The 21,760-nt window shown below is 40.8% G+C and overlaps 1 protein-coding gene across 2 annotated transcripts in view; it reads left to right on the top strand.

Moving 5' to 3' along the window:
- PRKAR2B (protein kinase cAMP-dependent type II regulatory subunit beta) overlaps window positions 1–21,760 on the top strand; it is a 163,115-nt gene that overhangs the window by 34,258 nt on the left and 107,097 nt on the right. Inside the window, exon 1 of one of the 2 annotated variants that reach the window (XM_089685254.1) lies at window positions 6,021–6,117. The exons of the other annotated variant lie outside the window; for it this stretch is intronic. Coding sequence (XP_089541380.1) covers window positions 6,054–6,117 — 64 coding nt within the window. The 5' untranslated portion in view covers window positions 6,021–6,053. Of the gene's footprint in view, window positions 1–6,020; window positions 6,118–21,760 lie in introns of those variants that run through there. 2 annotated transcript variants of the gene reach the window in all.

The raw sequence follows: 21,760 nt of genomic DNA, 5'->3' as shown, positions 1-21,760 counted from the left end.
TTCACTGTGAATGTTCAAATGCTTGAAGTGGTTCCAAAGCCTTAAGGACTTTTACCTTAATACATTCTGTGCCTTAAAGCGGAGTTCCATTTACACTGTAAAAAAATAAAAGTCAGCAGCTAAAAAAAACTGTAGCTGCTGACTTTTAAAAAGCAGCCACTTACCTGTCCCACAATCCCATGGTGTCCTTCCTGCAGCCCCTTTCACCGGCCAGCATCTTCAGTGTGGGCCCCCGGCTGTGACAGCTTGCGGCTTCACAGCCGGGTGCCTACTGCGCATGTGTGAGTAGCTCTGTGCTTCCTGAATGGCCCCATAATCTAGTGGGACCTGTCACGTGTCCGAGAAGACTACAGGGAGGGAGGGCAACTTCCGCTTCCAATTGCCTAGGCGATCACAGCGGAAGTGGGAACGGGTATCTGTCAATTTCGGGTACCTGCTCCCCCCCCCCCCCCCATCTCCCCAAAGGTGCCAATCCTTAAATGGGGAGCGGGGGACCAGTCTTTAAAGCAAAACTTCTTCTTTTGGGTGGAGCTCCGCTTTAATATAAAAAAGACCTTCTGTGCAAGAGGATCCCCCTCAGCCCCCCCCCCCCTTATACTTACCTGAGCCTGATCTCAATCTACGGATGTGCACAAGAGCAGTGGCTCTCTCCACTCGGTCCCTCCTCACTGGGCAGATTGATAGCAGCAGGAGCCATTGGCATTAAAATATGTAAACAAAAGTGTGTAAAAAATCATTAACCACTTGCCCTCCTGAGGATTTACCCCACTTCCTGACCAGGCCATTTTTTGCATTACAGCGCTGCGTTACTTTAACTGACAATTGCGCGGTCATGCAACATTGCACTCAAATGAAATGTACGTCCTTTTTCTCCACTAATTGAGCTTTCCTTTGGTGGTATTTGATTGCCTGTGCATTTTTATTTTTTGCACTATAAAAAAAAAATTGTCAATTTTGAGAAAAAAACTATATTTTTGATTTTTTTGCTATGAAACATGTCCAGTAAAAGAAATAAAAAAAATCTAATTTCGTCATAAATTTAGGCCAAAATGTATTCTGCTACATGTCTTTGCTAAAAAAAAATCCCAATACGTGTAAATTAATTGGTTTACATGAAAGTTATAGCATTTACAAATGGTGGTATAGATACTGGAATTTAAAAAAAAAAAATTATACTAGTAATGGCAGCAATCAGTGACCTATAGCAGGACTGCAGTGGGCATTCTGACACTGGGGGGGAACTGACTTGGTGTCATTGACATCACCAGTGACACCAATACAGTGATCAGTGCTAAAAAAAAAGCACTGATACTGTACTAATGGCACTGGGTTGGAAGGGGTTAACATGAGGGGCGATCAAAGGGTTAACTGTGTGCAGGGAATGTTGGGGGGCAGTGTGTTGGTGCTTCACTGTAAGCACACTGCTCTGGATTGCTGTGCTGTGCACAGCTATTCAGAGCAGTGTGCCCGAGCCGACAGGGAGGAGGACTGTTAGTAAACAAAGCAGTCCTCCTCCCCATCGGAGATGCTAGGTAATCACCGGGCACCAACGGCTAATCACCGGCCAGGGCCCAGTGATTGACAGCCACGGGCGCAAGTAGGGCGTGTGCATGCCCCATACCCGGAAATACAAAATCACGTTTATATACGTGATTTTGCACACCCCTGCCGCCCTGTACCAGTATATCTGCTATAGGGTGGTCGGGATGTGGTTAAGAAAAGAAATTAAAGTATAACTAAAGTCAAAACGTTTTTTCCGTTTTGGATAGAGTGCAGAGGGATTAGAATCCTTGTCAGTTTTTATTGCTGTCTGTGGCCCTGTTAAGGAGACTCACCCTCTCTATTTGTCCTGTTTACCATTATTATTAAACATGAAAGTAAAACAAAAACCCAAATGTAGGGTTGTCCCCAGAAAAGTAATAGAGGGGAAATCTCCAATGGGAACACTATATCTGGTGACCTAGAGGTCCCCAAGGAATTCCCTTAATTTGCAGGGATTTCCTCTCACTTCCTGCTGGGCTATGAGACAGGAAGTGATGGAAAATCTCTGCAATGGGACACAGATGGTGAAAGAAAATCTGACATGGGTTATAACCCTCCCTTGCTCTATCAAAAATGAAAAAAAAAATATTGCCTATAGTTCTACTTTAAAAAATAAAGACAAAATAGCTAGATAAAGGTTTGATCTAGGTCAGTGTCAGGATTACTGTTAGGGTCAAGGTCGGGGTCAAAGGTCAGGGTTAGAACATTTTGAGAAGCATTTTTTAAATTAGTGTCAGTGTTAGTGTTAATGTGTTTTAGGTGCGATAATAAAAAGCAAAATGCACACTTTTTGTTTTTAGGCCCTACTTCAGGTACAAAAAACATATAACATACACATGTGGAATTACTGTGATTCTTAGGAGCAGGAGACTTTATTTTGGGTTTTTCTTTGGTGGTAAGTTATGTTAATAGCAAGAAATGTACAGCTACATTTAAAAAAAATTATTATTTTTTTACTCTTTTGGGTCAGTTGTCCTTTGATAATAATAAACAAAAATCAGGAAATATATGTTACAATTTATCACCAAAAGAAAGCCCAATTTGTCCTGAAAGAAACAAGGTATTATCCACCTGAATGTAAAAAGTAGTTGTGACAGCTTTACTAAAACTGTGTTCAGGCATTAGCATTTGTTTCACCTTCAGTCACAAAGGGGTAAACAGACTGCATTACAAAGGTGAAAATTACATTCAAAGTCATTGTAGAGTCTGTCATGTTTTTAAGAAACAGAAACAGGGTACAAAGCCATTTCCTGACACAGCGTGATCCAGAAAGAGGGGAATTGATAAGTCACATTGGGTCAGGCAGAACAAGGAAGGAGGTGGCAGGAAAGGTAGGGTAAGGAGGGTGGGAGGTTTAGGGGATAAGGAGGAGGAGGGGTAACACAACTGACAGGATCAAAACCATTAACCAGAAACAATGTGTTGTAGACCAGATCAGGATCAGAGAAAAAAGGATCAGATTTAAGCCGGCCATACAGGGATTGCAATGCGGCCAGTTCAGCAGGGACCAACTGAGTTTCGATCCTTGTATGGGCAGGCTGATTGCATCCAAGTCAATCCATCGATCAAGTTGGGTACAACCAGCCTGTCTGATTTTTTTACTTACGATTACTGCCAGCAACTATAGCCGCTAGTAGTAATCATTGTGGTCTGCTGGACCCACAATAGTGCTGCGGGAGGCATTCTCCTCATCCACACTGACTGTGTTGATGGGGGAATCAAGCGATTTTCTTTGAGTGAAAAAAGTGGTGCTGCGCTACTTCACAGTGAATAAAACAATACACATCAATAAATCAGTGGACAATAATGTAACTCCAGGGGGTGAATAATCCACAAGCAAATATAAATGGAAGTGCAAATACTACCACAAAGATGAATACCACAATAAAATAATCATGTGACAATAAATATAAAGATGGTGCATACAAAAGAAACATCACGTGTGCAAATGCAATGAAAAAATGTGCACGTTGTTCACTAGTTGATTATAGCTAGGTGTTAGCAGCCACTTCGATTAACAGATAGTACCTTTTCTTGGCAGTGCAGGAGGCCTCTTTCTTGTTTAAGCGATTTTCTTTCCTTGCGCCCATGGTGGAAGGAAAGAAAATTGAATCATCTTGGACTGCCTTAGATTCTAAAATAGGTGAACTCTCCCCCAGTCAAGGGAAATGGGGAAAAGGAAGTACAGATATGTCAACCCCCCAAGGCAGGACAGGATTCCCTGTATTTCCGGGTGTCAAAGAACCCACAGTGGAGGGGGAGTTGTAATGAGCCAGGTGGCACAGTCAAGGTAGAATTTGTCATATTGGTATGTTGCCACCCAGCGTTCAGCCTTCATAGTACTATAGGCTCCTTTCAGAAGAGAGGAAAATACTTAGCTATATTCAGGTGTGATAAGGCACATTTTTTATGCTGTTTAGTGAACATTGGGAGAAAATGTGACTGAAGACAGGCCCAGAAGTGTGGCAGGTCTAAATCAAGGACTCATTTAATTTGTGATCTAATGTCATTCCACATGGGTGAATCCTAAAACACTCCCACCAAATTTGTAGCATGGATTACAGCATGCTTCAGAAAAGAGAGATGTTTTTTTCTCTTCTAAGTGTAACCAATTTACTATATATTCTCTCTTTTTCAATATTGTTTTTTTTTCTTTAATCAAGACTTTCTCTATATGCTGCTAAGCTGGGCTCTTTATGCAGCTCACATATCTTCACGTATCCTCAGCAACTGTAATACCCAGAAACCGCTGGACCGAAGATTGCTGGAATGTGAGCTTCGAGCACTGGGTTCTGTTTTGACGTATTGCTGATTTTTATGTACTGTATTATTTAGCTACAAGGCACTATCCAGGTCCAATGTCCAGAGCCTTGGCACAGCCTCTGGAGTAACCCAGACTCTGAAGACTCGTTAATGAGTCAAGCATCCAGAGCCACTACATTTATTGGTACTACCTTTTTTCCAATTGTTTCCACAAAAAGGGTTAAAGCGGAGCGACCAGGGTTGGACTGACCATTCGAGCACTTGGGCACTGACCGAGGGCCCAGGGTCAGTAGGGGGCCCCATGAAATGCCCCTGGTACCTTTTATAGGCTTCTCTGGGTGTGCTTTGAGTGTGGGCAAAGACACAGGGGCCCCATTATCCCCTATTGCCCAGGAGCCCCATGAGTTGTCAGTCCGCCCCTTTGAGCAACAGTTAAATTTTAAAAAAATAATAGCAGCTACAAAAACTGTAGCTGCTGACTTTTAGTACAGACATTTACTTGGCCCTCGATCTAGTGGTGTCCTTACCGCAGTTGGGTTCCCCGGGCTGTCCTCTCTCCCCGGCGCCGACATCTTTAGTGTGGGCACCTGGCTGTGACAGCTTGCGGTTTCACAGCTAGATGCCTACATCACATGCATGAGTAGCACTGCGCTTTGTGAATGGTCCCGTTGTCTTTACATGTCCCAGAAGACTATGGGGAGGACAACTTCCGTTTCCGAGAACCTAGGCAATCGCAGTGGAAGTGGGAGCAGGTACCTGGAAAATTCGGATACCCCCCCCCACTCCCCAATGGTGCCAATCCTTAACAGGGAGTGGGGGACGAAGCCTTAAAGCGGAACTTCCCCTTTTGGGTGGTGTTCCGCTTTAATGGATTCCAAGAAACGGATTTTACAATAAATACAAAAATCTTTTTTTTTTTTTTTAAATACTGTAATTACATAAATCATATTGCTACGTTATATTCCCACAACCCAATGCACATGAATCAGTCTGGGTATAGCATTGCTAGTATAGTGAGCCAAGTGGGATTTACTAAATTGGACACAGCTGTTATTCTGACAAGTCTCATGCAATGGAGGGCTAGAGGGGGAATGCACAAGGAGCCCAATAGAAGGGGAAATTCATTGGTGGTAATGTTCAGACAAAGTCCAATTAGGAAGCAGGAAGTGGGGAAGTAACTTGGGTAATTTTACCCACTGTCCTGGAGATCAGAGGCAGTTGCAAGTTGCAAATGATTGGTCCGAGTCAACAAGTCCATTGTTTGTGTACCTGTAGTCAGACTTCTTTCTTGTTATGGTTTGATATTCAAACCATCAAACTACTGGAAAATTGTTATGAAGGCTAATGGCCCTGATTTAAAACACAATCCTTACAGGATGCAGAGTGTCCAGGCAACATAAACGATCTATAAGCCTATGGTTATTGATGTGTAACTTGAGTTCTCCTTGACTAAAAATACACTTTGGAACAGAGAGACGCAGAGCAAGCCACACTTGACAGTTTCTGCTTTACAGTAAGACAGGCAGATTCTGCAGGCTTCAATTTGCATCCGACTTGTCATTCCACGGGGTATATAATTAATGAAAATCCTTGCTCTAGGATTGGCTGTAGAGTATGAGTCTGGTGCTTCTAGAGACAGTTACGTTTGGTTACGTCACACTCCAGGCTGGGCAAAACCTGACACTGACATTGAAGAGAAAAAAGAGTGATGATGATGCCGGGGGAATCAGTGCTTTTGTCCCTTTGTAATGTTGAAAATGACTGCTAAATCTGGAATTAACAATGTGAAAAAGGTCACTACGTCTGGCAACGGTGAGTACTGTCTGCAATCTGAAACCGGTCAGAAGTCTGGTGTTACCCCAAAGAAAAGAATATTTAGTCATTTGTCAGTTTTCACTTTGTGCACAGTTTAGGTGATTTACCTAGTGTCACAGGATCATACATATTATTGCTACATAAGCATTTGTTATAATAGCATTTTGCTTCAGTGCTCCACTAATTTTAGCAGAGCTGCAAGATATTATTCATTAGAGATGTAGTTTGTTTTCCTAATTCTGATTATTAATGGAAAGCATGACTGTTACTGAGCTTTGTTGAGCACCTCTTTCAGGTTTGAGGTGAAAGGTGACACATGAATGATCACTTAATAACTGATATGTAAATCTCTGCAAAAATAAGGTGATATTCGTAGGGAAGCATTTCATATATTCTTTGCGTCGATAAGTGATTTACTATAGGATTTGTTTCATTGTAGCCTGTGACCACTTCAGATAACCAGGTACAGGGTGATGAGTTTATTTGGGGTGAGCACAGGCTAGGATGGAAATTACTACTTTAGTAAATCTGCATCACTGTATTATGCTTGTGTTTTATCAATAAGGCAAGAACATTAAAGAACAATATACAGAATCGAGTGAGATTGAATAGCTGTTTGGTTCTGTAGGTATTGCTTTATTGCTATATTGTCATTGTTAAAGCGATTGTAAACCTTCATTTTTTTTTTTTGTACCTATCTGTTCTGTGCAATGTCTTTTAACTGTGTTGATAGTCCTTTAGGCTTTAGTTACTATTATAGTTCAAAGGAGTTGATACTACATTTAGGCTGTTATTTCTTCTATTACTGTGGTCTTTCGGTACTGTGAGTATTTACTTAAAATAGATAAAATGTGATAAGATGTGTACAAAGAGAGGACTTCCAAGCAGTATTCTTCTACCTTCTATTTTTTCCTAGGACACCCATATTGCTGCCTTTACTTAGAAACCATTTACATTTATTTAGTGTATCTTGTTAGTGCATATAGTGATCCAATAGTACAGAGAGCATTCTACTCACATGGATACTAACACATAATCACATATATGGACACAATGTGCATAGTGTTTGAGATTTAATGTTATCTTCCATGCAACATAGATTTAGTATGGTTTATATACTAGGTGGTTTAGCATAGCAATGATTAACAAATATATTTTTTTGCATTATTTTGAAACATAATTCCACATTTTTAACTGGTCTCGTGGCCTTACGTTTAGGCAGGGCTAGATTTCTGAAAAGCCAACATTGGCAGGGCACACAGCCAGCTACACATCAAGCTGCTATCTGTTTGTAACACAGTCCCATATATGATAAGTTTCCAAACAGACAATCTACTTCTCAGTGTGATCCGCCTGGGTCCCTGCACAGTTTATGATTGTTGGCGGAATAATGTGTTGTTACAGTTCCTCCACTCGGACAGCTTTCATTTGGGAAAAAAACTGCTAGCAGTAGGGTGAGAGTTTTCCCTGACCACTGTCTAGTCATTTTAACTAGGCTTATATTGTTAGTGTGATATGAAGGTTGGCCATTTGACTGGCAAGAGAAAGGGGAAACATAGCCCAAAACAGTGGACTAATGGAAGCAAAAAGTAAAAATACGGACCTCATCCAAGGCACCAGATATGGATGAAAGATAGAATCATCCCAGTTTTCCATCGACCCTAGAATCAAAACCATAAAGAGTCACTGTACTCCAATATAAAAAAATGAGAATTTTAGAATAACAGAGTATTCTGACAATGCAAATTGATGTCACAATGCAAATTGCGAAGTGTGAAATACAGACAAGTACTATTATCTATGTAAACCAGCCTTTCTCAACCAGGGTGCCCAGGCACCCTGGGGTGCCTTAAGGTTTTTTCAGGGGTGCCTTGGCAAAATGTCTAAAAATTGCCCAATACTTGTATACAAGCCAGCGGGTGGAACAAGCCTACCTTTTAGTTACACAAAGGCACAGGTTTTCATTGTGCACCATTACGACCTTCTAGGCGCCGACTTTCTGACAACCAATGACATCATCAGTTGATAAGGAGGATGTATGCTACCTACACAGCATCCTAATTTTACCCTCCCCTGCTCTTCTCCCTCAGTGCTGGGGTCACATTAGCTCAGTGATGGAGAAAAACTGAGGGAGAAGAGAAACACTGGAATACTAGTCAGTACCAGTGTGCCAAAGTGTATTTGCTTTGGAATAATAAATCACCTCCAATGTTGGGTGTCCTACATGTGTGGATGTTGTTGCATTATATAAAATTATCAGAATAGTTTTTCACATTTTAGAATGGGGTGCCCTTTTAAAATGATGGACAGTCTTGAGGCGCCCCATTTTAGAATGGGGTGCCTCAAGACTGTCCATCATTTTAAAGGGTGCCTTGGGACTGTCCATAATTTTAAAGGGTACCTTGACTGAAAAAAGGTTGAGAAACACTGATCTAAACTATAGTCAAATAAATGTTTTATTTTATTGTTTTTTTTTTTAGAAGTTATTAAAGTAAATAGTCTAAAACATATATTGTTTAAAGTAAAGAGGCTAAATCCAAGAACAATAAATGTGATTGATTGAGCTGTAGCAAAAAGCCCTAATTTTGTACAGGTTTAGGCTTTGAGAAATAGTATAAAATGAGGCAGGTCTTCTGATGACTCATCAAGTCTCTATGGTAAGAAAGGCAGCTGAAAATACATGACATCCTGCTGTTTAAAGAAAGACTAGATGTTATATTTGTCATGTTTAATATATATATATATATATATATATATATATATATATATATATATATATATATATACAGATAGATAAATAATAAAGTTAAAGAAGTACAGTCAAAGCTCTTTTGGCTGTACTCCTCCTATGGATCACAGGAGTGCAGTTCGTTCTGCACTCCTGTGACCTGTTTTCAGCTGCCAGCGGGCTAAAGCCTGCTGTCAGCTGACATCACAGAGCTGGACCAGCCTGGGGAAAGATCCCGATTTTAAAGTTGGGATCCACTCAAATCTCTGGGCCAGCACCTGGCTCAGCCTTTCAGCGATCCACTGAGATCCTGGGACAGCCGCTTCTGCCCCCTTCACAGCCTGGCAGTCCAGTGAGTGCGGGAGGAGCAGAGCAGAGAGCGGTGACTTGACAGTCACCGCTCTCTGCTCAGAGCACCAGGGAGTATTGAGCGATCAGCAGTCATGTGATCACTCAGTTCTCACCCTTGAAGCGGGGGGGTGGGAGGCAGATGCAGCCTCGGACCAATGCTGCATCCACCTAGGTAAGTATGATTTTGAAATAAAAACAAATCCCATACTTCTATTTTAAATAACATAAAATTGCCTTAAAACCATTAGAATTGCGTCACACATTTGAAATGCGATGCCACACAGTACCATAGCATGCAGTAGTGTTTTTTGTGATATTTTTCTGATTGGCACCCCTGCATACTAAGGCAACAGACCCACATTGCAGTAGTGCAAAGTAAAGCATGGTAATGCACTACAGTGCTTTGTGGTTCACTGCGCTCAGAAGATAGGGTCAGGTCCATTTTGTTTTTTGCTGCACTGGGAAGTGTTGGCAGCCCATTCAAAACAAAGCTGTCTTAACGCAATGTACGTTAATGCGTGGCACAATGGACATTACCATTTATGTGGTAACGCAGCACAGCACAAATGAATAAAGGGGCCCCTATAGTTTTACCTTTCCAGTTAGCATTAGAATGATCGCAGCTAGCAGTGGATTGGTGGTAATGGCCACCGCAGATGTTTTAATTTCCAATGCTTGTGATACATGACACATTTTTGCACTTCATGCATTCTAAAATTATCGGGAAAGAGGATCTGCATGTTTAGTATACACTTAGGGTAATTAATTTTAAATGAATTATTTAGTTTCATCATAGTTCCCATGATATCTAGCCTCTTTAAGGATATAGACAAATATTTATGATTGTTTCCATGTTTTCCTAAATTAGTATCATTGACAACATTACCAGTAACACACATTTGCAATCAAAGCGATTGCTGGCAAATGCTATGCAGAGCCAACACAAGGTGATTTGCACAAAGCTACGTGTAGTTGTACTTCAAAGACAGATTATCACACCAAGAGTCTTTATCTTTCTTGCTGGGTGAGCCTTTGTAAATGTCACTATTTTTATTCATCACTGGCCTGCTTGCCTAATTTCTCTAACAGTTAAAATAGTTTTAAATGTCAGCAAATACAGAGATTAGGACTGAAGAAAAGCACTCTTTGTATATGTCTTTCTTTCTCTGAACCTTTAAAAATTAGCTGAAAAATGGAAAGGCTGGGATACGTGTCAGGAAGCAGGATAAAGCCAGAGATACATTTTTGATTCCGGATATCAACCCCCCTTGAGTTTTGGCAGACAGATTAAACTATGTGAATAGAAGCTTTTTTTAGTCTTACTGATTGATCATTTGTTTATAAGAATATCATCATAGAATATCAAGAATATCAGGAATGCCGTCATTCTTATTTTTATTGAAAAATAAGAAATATATATTCTGTAAAGCAACTCATGGTTATTTTTATTACATACTTTTACATGAGTTTTCATCAAATGTTCTTGTACATTACTGAATTTAGTTTGTCTCTGCATTCAAAATAATCTACTCCTGTCTACTCTCTACTTGACCTGGATAATGTTAAATATTTCAGTGTCTCTAAGAGTCCAAAAAAAGGCTAGTTGGAAGCTTCTTAATACCTCCTACCCAAACACTTCACAACCCTCTATCAGTGGTCTTAAAACTTTGACCCAATGGCTAGATGCTGCCCTCTGCTTGCGTTTATCTGGCCCTTGAGTCACTTTTCCTTACACTGATATGAAACATTATTCCTCCCACTGACACCAACAATGGGGTGCTATTCCTCCTACTGACACAAATGATGGGGTACTATTCCTCCCACTACCAAAGACTGGTACTATTTCTCCCACTAACACCAATGATGGGGTACTATTCCCCCCACTGACACCAATGATGGGGTACTATTCATTTCACTACCAGTGATGGGGTACTATTTGTCCCACTTACACCAACAATGGGGCACTATACCTCCCACTCACGCCAACGTGTGGCTCCCCTAAAGTCTGAAGGACAGTAAACTGGCCCTTTGTTTAGAAAGTATGAAGGCCCCTGCTCTGTATCATCTCTAAACAATTTCACAACCCTCTATATCAGTGGTCTTAAAACTTTAACCCAATGGCTAGATGCTGCCCTTTTGCTTGCCTTTATCTGGCCCTTGAGGCACTTTTCCTTACACTGATATGAAACACTATTCCTCCCACTGACACCAACAATGGGGTGCTATTCCTCCTACTGACACAAATGATGGGGTACTATTCCTCCCACTACCAATGACTGGGTATTATTTCTCCCACTAACACCAATGATGGGGTACTATTCCTCCCACTGACACCAATGATGGGGTGCTATTCCTTTCACTACCAGTGATGGGGTACTATTTGTGCCACTTACACCAACAATGGGACACTATACCTCCCACTCACGCCAACGTGTGGCTCCCCTAAAGTCTGAAGGACAGTAAACTGGCCCTTTGTTTAGAAAGTATGAAGGCCCCTGCTCTATATCATCTCTAAACAATTTTGCGCCATAATATCATAGTAAACTACACTCCTCAGGGATGATATCCTCTTCCTATTTCTCTCTCCAGACATCTATGTTTACCTGTAAACTAAAATATTTGGAGAAATAGGAGAACTTGTGGGGGGAGGTTCTCCTAACAGGTTTTCTTCTGCAAATATAGGTTTGACGTTTCATGCAGGTCTGAGGGTATTCATGGCCTGTCTTAGATAAGCTGCCAAAGTGACTACTAAATCTGGAGCAGACAGAATTTGTAGAAATTGTTCACAGCAACCAATCGGATTCTATCTTGTTCATTTATCCCTTTAACAAGGCTTCTATGTTGTGTGACCACTGTGATTAACGTTCACATTGGTCACATGATTGGGAGCCCATCCTGCTGGGAGCATGCAGTGTGCATTTCTTTAGCACACAACCTCAGGCCGCCATGGGCACATATGTGTGGTGGCTGGGCATTAAAGCCTATTTTTCTTTCCACCACATTTATGCATTATGTGATCAGCAAGAGGTTAGACTTTATAAAAGAAAGATACGAGGGGCAGTCAAGTCACACCGGGACTTTTCATTTTACTGCTATAAAAAGGGATGCTAGTGTTGCACATGTCTCGGGCCAGTTCAGAGACCATTTATTTAAGATTGCAGACATGTTCATATGCTCTTTGCTGTGAAGGCCAGTTATAGACTGGGGCAGTGGCCGTTTTTTGTACTGTTGAATTGTTGGTGAGTGGGTGCGCTGGATACCTTGGCTGCCATTGTGCTACAGTATATGCTGGGTGTCCAGTGCACTCCTGTACCTTTAAGGAGGGGTGGGCACCCTCAGGTCCACCTGCCCTTGGTCTATCCATTAAATACATGTGCCTCTACTATGAGGACTCTCAAAATTTGTAGAGTTAGGACTACAGAATATCGGGGTGCCGTGATGAGGCTCTGTAGCTTACGTATGTGTTTGCAAATGTGTGCTAACTAAACCCCTGTTTTTAACACATACTGTTAGACAGGTTAATTCAGTTTGTTTGCAGGCTGGCTGGCAAATTGAGCTGGGAACTTTTCTCTTTTGTTGTTTCAGAGAAAACAATGCCTAGTTTTCTGTGATACTTAATGTATCCCCTGTACCTCGCTAATACCTAATAACGTTTTTGTAAAGAAAATATTCTACTCTTTTTTTTTAAATCTACCGAATGATCACAAATTTGTCTTATGTGAATTAAATATTGTATTGTGATGACTCATTAGTATTAATGCCATCATTGAGGCTACATAATTTCAAAACAAAAAGCAATTCTAGAAGTTCTTTGCAAGATGAAGGTGTTAAAGTAGAAGTACATTTGATTATGGTGCGGTTGTGCAATAATCTCACCTTGTAAGGTGTCAGGAAAGCAGTAAGATGTTACCTGTGATCTGGTGCGATATGTGAGCTACACAGAAGAAGATGGCGTTACTTAAGTAAAGACAACACAATCTATTAGTGAGCATGCAACATACAAAACATAACACATACATAAAGCAAACCAATGACTAAACCGTGTAAACATGCATACAATTGATGCAAATACTTACCTGTAAACTGATTAACTATGTACAAATAATCTCAGGGGAACAGGCAAGGGCAAAAAGAGTAAACCGAGATCAGACAAGGGGCCGAAAAATCAAACAGCTGTGGAGAACTTTACCTGTAGTTTTGGATTCTACTGTATAATCTAGGCAGTAAAAAGGTCTGCTGTGTGATTATAGGGATGGTCATACCCAATATCACTTTGGTCTTAGTGGCTGAGTGCAATTCATGAGTGAGCATTGGGTCATTAAAGTCTAACCTAAGAAGCAATTTTAAACATTTCCAACACAGAACATGCTCATTATTATTAACCCTATATGTTATGCATCAGTCTGCAGCAGATGGAACCAATCCCCAGACACCCATCCAGCCATCAATCAGACATCTGCAGCTACATATACAGGGGTTAGATAAACAAATGGAAACACTACATGCTTTGCAGGTGTGAAAGTAATGACATGTTTTGGGTTGAAAGCAAAAGTGATGTAACATTTTTTTTGCTTCCGTTGTGTGAGACATCTGCTACAAAAGTGACTGCAGAGCTCAATCTCAGACCTGGGAAGACTGAGATTGAGCTCTGCAGTGACTTTCGTAGCAGTGGTTTTCTTATTCTGGGTCACAATCCTGTGCAATGTCCTTTTGTCTCTTTCGGTCTGCTGACCATGTCTACCACACTTTGCTTATCAGACGACATTTTCCCAGAAACTGTATATGCCGTCATAACCTTTGATACTGTACCTCATGACACAGCAAATAAATTGACAACTTCAGTAACATAGGCACCAGATAAGTAGCCACCAACAATTTGCCCTCTTAAGCTCAGTAAGCTCTGACATCACTCTGTATTACTAGCTGCGCCCACAGTGAATGATGAAAGTGAGGCTTCCCATCTGTTAGCTATGTGTCTCATCACTCAGCGGAAAAAAAGGAATGTTACATCACATCTGCTTTCAACACAAAACTTCACTTTCACTCCTGCAAATCATGTACTGTTTCCATTTTTTTGTTTAACCCCTGTAAGTGTAAAATCATAAGATGAAGACAATGTGAGGGAGATTTACTAAAACTGGAGCATGCTAAATCTGGTGCAGCTCTGCATAGAATCCAATCAGCTTCTAGGTTTTATTGTCAAAGTTTAATTGAACAAGCTGGAGTTAGAAGCTGATTGGCTACTAAGCAGAGCTGCACCAGATTCTGAGCAATCCAGTTTTAGTAAATCTCTCCCCCTCTGGATTTTATAGTCTTTATTGAAATGAACTGCACTTGCCTGGAGCCCTGTAAGACAATAGGGAACATACTGCCTGTGTCTGGTTACTCAGGCCAACAGCCCACTTCTGTTTTCTCTGTGCACTCGGTGTACCATAACAGGAACAGTGATCGTCTAGTGGATTTTACATAAAACATTTGAGAAGTACAGAAACATGAATAAAACATACCTGGAAGACAACAGGAAACACTGTCTGGGCAACAGCCCACCTATATCATAAGAGAAAGTTATTACAAAACATGACTATATACAGTTTACAGGATTTCTAAAACTGCATAACATACAGAGCATATACTGATAACATTGCAGTCTGGTGATCTAATCCAGCCTTTCTCGACCAGGGTGCCCAGGCACCCTGGGGTGCCTTGAGGTTTCTTCAGGGGTGCCTTGGCAAAATGTCTAAAACCTGCCCAAAACTTGTATACAAGTCCGCGGGTGGAACAAGCCTGCCTTTTATTTACACAAAGCCACAAATTTTCATTGTGCACCATTACGACCTTCTTGCTGCCGGTGTCCTGACAACCAATGACATCATCAGTTGATAAGGAGGATGTCAGCTGCCTGTGCAGCATTCTAGTTTGATCTTCCTCTGCCCCTCTCCTTCATCGCTGGGGTCACATGAGCTCAGTGATGGAAAACACTGGAATACTACTCAGTACCAATGTGCAAAAGTGTATTTGCTTTGGAAGAATAAATCACCTCTAATGTTGGGTGTCCTACATGTGTGGATGTTGCTGTGTTATATAAAACTATTAGAATAGTTTTTCACATTTTAGAATGGGGTGCCCTTTTAAAAGTATGGCCAGTCTTGAGGCACCCTACTTTAGAATGAGGTGCCTCAAGACTGTTCATAATTTTAAAGGGTGCCTTGGGACTGTTCATAATTTTAAAGGGTGCCTCCGAACAGTACATAATTTTAAAGGGTGCCTCGGGACTGTCCATAATTTGAAAGGGTGCCTCGGGACTGTCCATAATTTGAAAGGGTGCCTCAGGACTGTCCATAATTTTAAAGGGTGCCTCGGGACTGTCCATAATTTTAAAGGGTGCCTTGACTGAAAAAAGGTTGAGAAACACTGATCTAATCATACATCACAGTGTTTGCGCTCACATAATGCAGGCATCTTCATATACAGCAGCCACTTTACAGTCTACAAGTGCTGCGCAGCTTGTCTTCAACATAAAGTTGACTCACACTCTAGGCTACAACTACTATACTATATTCACTATACTACAAGCTATAAAACCCGCTATAACAAAGGAACAACCTAACATAAAACTGAAATTTGTATAGGCTGACTATTGTCATAGAATCCTTCCTTTCCAAAGGTTCCCTTGTGTACTAAGGGGACTAAACCAAATTCATAGCACAGTAAAGAGGCTGCGTAGCCCATACAATGCAATGAAAACCTGATTCTTGCTGCTGGAATTTGCAGGATGTGCTAAGCACCCATTTGAATGTAGCCTTACAAAAGAAGACCTGTGTTACAGGCATGTTTCTCTGAACATTCAAGGCTGTGAATGCGGGTACCACTTGTACATCATTTAGCCCTGTCCAGCTGCAGCCTACCATAAACTTTGACAGGCTGCAGGCAGAAAGCCATTTGGGTGCACTAGAATGCCAGGAGGGACGCTCAACAGTTAGACGCTCCTACGTGCAAGTAGTCTATAGGATGGCTAGGCACTGTAATATGTGGATAAAAGCTATGCATCTTCTAATTAAGAATTATATGTTAAAGGTACATTTTTACTGATTTTCTTTTGTTACATTAAACTGTGCTAATGTTAGACTTAAAGTGGTTGTAAATCTCAGAAATGAAAAATGAACAAAGCATATCCTTCTGTAGTGTGTACTTGCCTCAATCGAAAGCACCTAGTTTTAGTTCTGTCTACCTTCACATTCCCCTGCTGTCAGCATGAGTCACTTCTTAGGCCCCCTGTAAATGGGACACTTCTGAATGATGTAAACCGACTGCTGGAAAATGTAGGTTAAAAAACGTCTGTTTAGCCGCGTTTACATAACGTGTTTATGCGCGTTTATTTGCGTTGTGTTTAGAAACGTTTTTTAAAGTTAAGCACAGAAGAACCTCCAAATGCCCAGAATGCACTGAAAAGTGGTAAATTATTAACTAATTCAGACTGTTTCAGAGAAATGCAGAGAGTAGAAGTGGACACAGCAGTATGTGTTGAAATTAGCTTACAAATGAGTTGCTCATTAACATTTCTTCTGTTTCCAAGGGTGGGAAAGGTGTCTGGTGGAATGAGTCCTTAAGGCCACCTGACAGGGGGTCTTCAGGAGGAATTTGTGGTGTGAATGGGCATTAACATATCTTTTGTTTCCAAGGGTGGGAGAGGTCTGAGGTGTGAATTGGTCATTACAATGTGTGACAAGCTTGGTAGGAACATCCTGTGTTCAGTGTTTTGTCCATCTGAGTCCCTTGAAAATGCTTTGCATGCATTTTTCATGATGGAAAAAAGGCTTTGGCCAGCATTGGGAACTGGAAGAGTTAAAAAAAAAATTTTCAGATGCAAATGCTTATAAATACAATTTGCCACGTTTAGCCACATTTACAAGCATTTTGCGTTTGAAACGCTGATAAAATCGACTGCTGCATTAAAAAAAACGACTGTAACCTCAAATGCCTGTAAACGACTGTAAACGAAGATGTGTACATGGACACATAGTGAAACATTAGGATGAGTTCAGGGGCTGCTGAAAAAAACACAGAACAGCACCTAAACGTGCGTTTATCAGCTGTAGTGTACATGAACCCTTATAGTATAACTGGACACCAGGCAATCCCAGGAGAAGGTACCACCCCCCCCCCCTCTCAAGCACACCTCAGCTGTGCATGTTTCCTCATGAGATTGTGTAGAGGGAGTGTTTCCCTTCCTTCCACTCAGGTCTCAGATTACACTCAGCTATGGGAGTTGTGCAGTGTGTGACATCAGATGCTCGCCCCCTGCCTCCTGAAAGCTCAGAAACAGCCTTTGATCTGTTTGATTAAAAGGCCATAAAGGGCAGAAGTCTGCAGAAAAACAGCTACAGTTTATATAGGAGGATTTGTTTAATCTTTGTGTATTACCTGAGTGTAGTTACTTCAGTTGGTATATATAAAGGCTTACTACCACTTTAAGATATTTAGATATAAGTATACGTTCACTTTAAACTGTGACATAACGCTTTTTTACATTCTTTAAGCAGTATTGTTTTTTTGCATTGAATAATAATGAGCATAAAAGTCCTAACACTTTATTTAGGAGCTACCAAGTGTGAATTACAGTGAATGCTATCAGTATGATGGCTTTAACACGATACTACGTAATTACTAATACTGTAGCAGCTCTTGCAGTGAAAATACCCCAACAATCATTAGACCAGCATCATGTTTATAAAGTAGAGCATTGATTGCTGTTCTTTGTAGAAAATGAGGGAATTTGTCTGTATTTTTAGTGATGACTCTGTGTGATTACCAGACCTACCGTAAATTAATCTGTTAAAGCTTAACTCCGGTCAGCATGTAAAAATTGCCATCTATGTACCCCCCCCCCCTTCCTTCAATGCACATTGAGGGTTAACTACTCATTTAGTCTATGGGAAAGTAAGTAGAAATACTTACTTTTTCCTTTTTCCCTTGGCAGCCAGCTCATTCCTCTGCTTTCCTCTGTGGACAGGCTCACGACATCCTCAGCGTCAGAGCAGTATAAAGGAGCAGCATCGAGGGACCAGTCATACGTCAGGAAAGAATCAGGTAATCAGGTAAGTATTTCACCTTGTTCCTTGCCCCTAGATGAGCAGAACTAAACCCTATTTAAATCTAGTGTCGCACAGGTGATCGCCTATGACACCAGCCATGAAAGGGCTTGAAAGTCCAGCTGAGAGCTAACATAAGCACACTTGTAACTGTAACAGTTATCAACATAGCCATGCCTTAATATAACCATTTCAGAAATCGGTTACATCCGTGGGTTTTACTTCCACTGTAAGTATACATTTTGGGTGGACATTAGGGTCAGTTCATCAACCACTTGCCTACAGGGCACTTATACCCCCTTCTTTACAAGGCCAATTTTCAGCTTTCAGCGCTGTCGCACTTTGACAATTGCGCGGTCATGCAAGATTGTACCCATATGAAATTTTTATCATTTTTTTCTCACAAATAAAGCTTTCTTTTGGTGGTATTTAATCGCCGTTGGGCACTTTACTTTTTGGCTATAAACAAAAAAAATTGAAAACAAATTGAAAAAAATATATTTTTTCTTTGTTTCTATTATAAAATGTTTCAAACAGGTAATTTTTCTCCTTCACTGATGTGCGTTGATGAGACAGCACTGATGGGCACTGATAGGCAGCATTAATGAGGTGGCACGGATAGGTGGCACTGATAGGCAGCACTAATGAGGTGTCACAGATAGGCGGCACTGATAGGCAGCACTGATGATGGGTACTGATAGACAGCACTGATAGGTGGCACTGACTGGCAGCACTGCTGGGCACTGACTGGCGGCACTGCTAGGCATTGACTGGCGCAACTGATGGGCACTGACTGGCACAAACGCTGGGCACTGACTGGTTGCACTGACTGGCAGCACTGCATTGATGGGTACTGGTGGGTGGCACAGGTGGGCACAGGTGGGTGGGCACAGGTGGGCACAGGTAGGTGGCACTTCTGGGCACAGGTGGGTGCACTGGTGGGCGGCACTAGTGGGTGGCACTGCTGGGCACCGATCATCAGGGTACTGATCATCAGTGCCCTGATGATCGGTGCCGATCCCTGCTCTGACAACTGCTGGTTCTCGGCAGTACTTTCGTTAGGCTCTGACAGCGTGAGGAAAGTTCAGACAAGAATCAGCAATTGCATTTCCCGGTGATCAGCGTGTCATTGGACACGGCTGATCACGTGGTAAAAGGCCTCTGTGATTGGCCTTTTACCACATCACATGATCAGCTGTGTCCGTAGGACACAGCCATCGTGGAGATCGCCAGGTGCACACCCCCAGGGGCGCGCAGGAGAGCGCGTTCTTGGAGGACGTCATATGACGCCCTCCCAGAACTAGCCGGCCGCAGTGTAGCTGTCATTCGGCTATCTGCGGTTGGCAAGAAGTTAAAGATTAGTGCATGTGATATGAAGGTCATGTGATCCATTTTTTTTTAGAAATATCGCATGAGATAATAAAAGAGTCAATTCATTAACCACTTCAGCTCTGACAGATTTTACCCCCGTCATGACCAGGCCATTTTTTGCTATTCAGCACTGCATTACTTTAACTGACAATTTGCGCGGTCATGCAACACTGTATACAAATTAAATTTATATAATTTTTGTTTCCACAAAAATAGAGCTTTATTTTGGTGATGTTTGATCATCACTGCGGTTTTTATTTTTTATTATATACATGAAAAAACTGAAAATTTTGAAAAAAACAATATTTTCTATTTTCTGTTATAAAACATAAAAAATAAAAAAATCGAATTTCTTCATAAATTTGGGCCAAAATGTATTCTGCTACATGTTGGTAAAACAAAATCCCAATCAGTGTTTATCATTTAGTCTGTAGGAAAGTTATAGTGTTCACAAACTATGGTATACTGTATATATGAAAATTGATCAATCCTGATGTACTGACGGATGATTTAATTTCTTGAGGCCCTTAAAGTGTCAGGACAGTACAAATATGCCCCAAATTACAGCTTTTTGGACAGTAGACAGTCTGAAGTATTTAGTAAGAGGCATGGCAAGTTTTTTGTAGTTGTAATTTTTTATCAGAATTTTTTGGAGAATGAAGAAATTAAATAAAATTTGTGGGTTTTTTTGCCACAATTTTTTTTACATACTGTCACCAGCACAGTAGAGGGTCATGATATTACTGGTGTGGCGGTCATCAGGGACATTGACTGGTGTCCCTGATGAACTGACAGCATGTTAAAAAAAAACAAACAAAAAAAATGTTTTAAATAATTTTTGAGTCAAGATTTTATTTTTTTTTTTCACATTTTTATTAATATTTTTAAAAATGTAAAAAAATACTTTCATCACCATAGTAACATTGTACTACTCTTGGGGGGTAATCAGGGATATTTTTTTTTTTACACTTTGATTGCTAGTACAGTGAAGATCATTGCACCAGCAATTATTTGAATTGTCATGAATGAGTTAAGTTCATGACAGTTCAAAATTCTAGTAATCTGTGATTGGCTACAGCTAATCACATAATCCCATAATCCAGGGCACTGTGATTGGCCCGGATACCATGTGATAGCTGTGTGCCAATCTCCACTTACTAGTACCAGAAGCAAAGCTGTTATGAATGAAATTCATAACAGTTTTTTGTTGACATTGCTATGTGATCACATGATCACCGAGTCCCAAGTACACAGCAGTCGCGGGGGGCGCACCCCCTAGTGTCAGTACAGGCAAAATGACATACAGGTACTTCGCTTTGCCTGTACATGCCGCCTGCCCGCAATAAAAATGCTGTGGGCGGTCAGCAAGTTGTTAAAGTAAAATATTGAATGTGAGGTAAATACCGCACATTTGTTTAAAAAAAAAGAAAAAAAAGAAATCATTAAAGTAAATTGACCGAAGAACACACACATTCATTATTTATCACCTGCCTGTAAGCAGTAGGTATTTTAGCAAAATACAAAATAACAATGAGGGGAACTCTGCACTGGCCTGTAAACGTATACAATATATCAGTGTAGAAATGTTCTGTCCTGAGCTCAGGAATGAAATAAGTTGTAAAAATCACCAAAGGGAGATTGTTCTATGAATGAAAGTACACTAGAATGTTTTCACAGTTTGTGTGCATTTATTTATTCCTCTGGTGAAGTGTTAGCATGTTAAACAAAATTGTGAAAAACCGCCAAACATGATGCTAAATTTAGGTGATAAATATCACAAAACAGAAGTATTTAACACATCTAGTAAATGATGCATGTTTTTTAGTGAATTGACTACTTTTGAGATAAATACTTCATGAGTTATTTTAACTCAAAAATTCACGTGGTACTTATCTCTTAGTGAATTGACCTTATAGTCTAAATATTTTGTTCAATAATGTTGTAGTTTTGCACAATTGCAATACTGAAAGCAGATTTAAAGTCAGTCCATCACACACAAAGTACACCATCCTCACCACATTAGCAGTGTTCCCCTCTCAAATCTATACTGACAGTCTTTTCCCCTCTTATCTGGTAAGGCCAGCAATAATCACCAAGTCTC

Source organism: Staurois parvus, unplaced genomic scaffold (genome assembly GCF_062004578.1).
Source record: "Staurois parvus isolate SC_StPar_1 unplaced genomic scaffold, SC_StPar_1.0 ptg000019l, whole genome shotgun sequence".
NCBI lineage: Eukaryota > Metazoa > Chordata > Amphibia > Anura > Ranidae > Staurois > Staurois parvus.
This window is presented reverse-complemented; position numbering and strand designations above follow the sequence as displayed.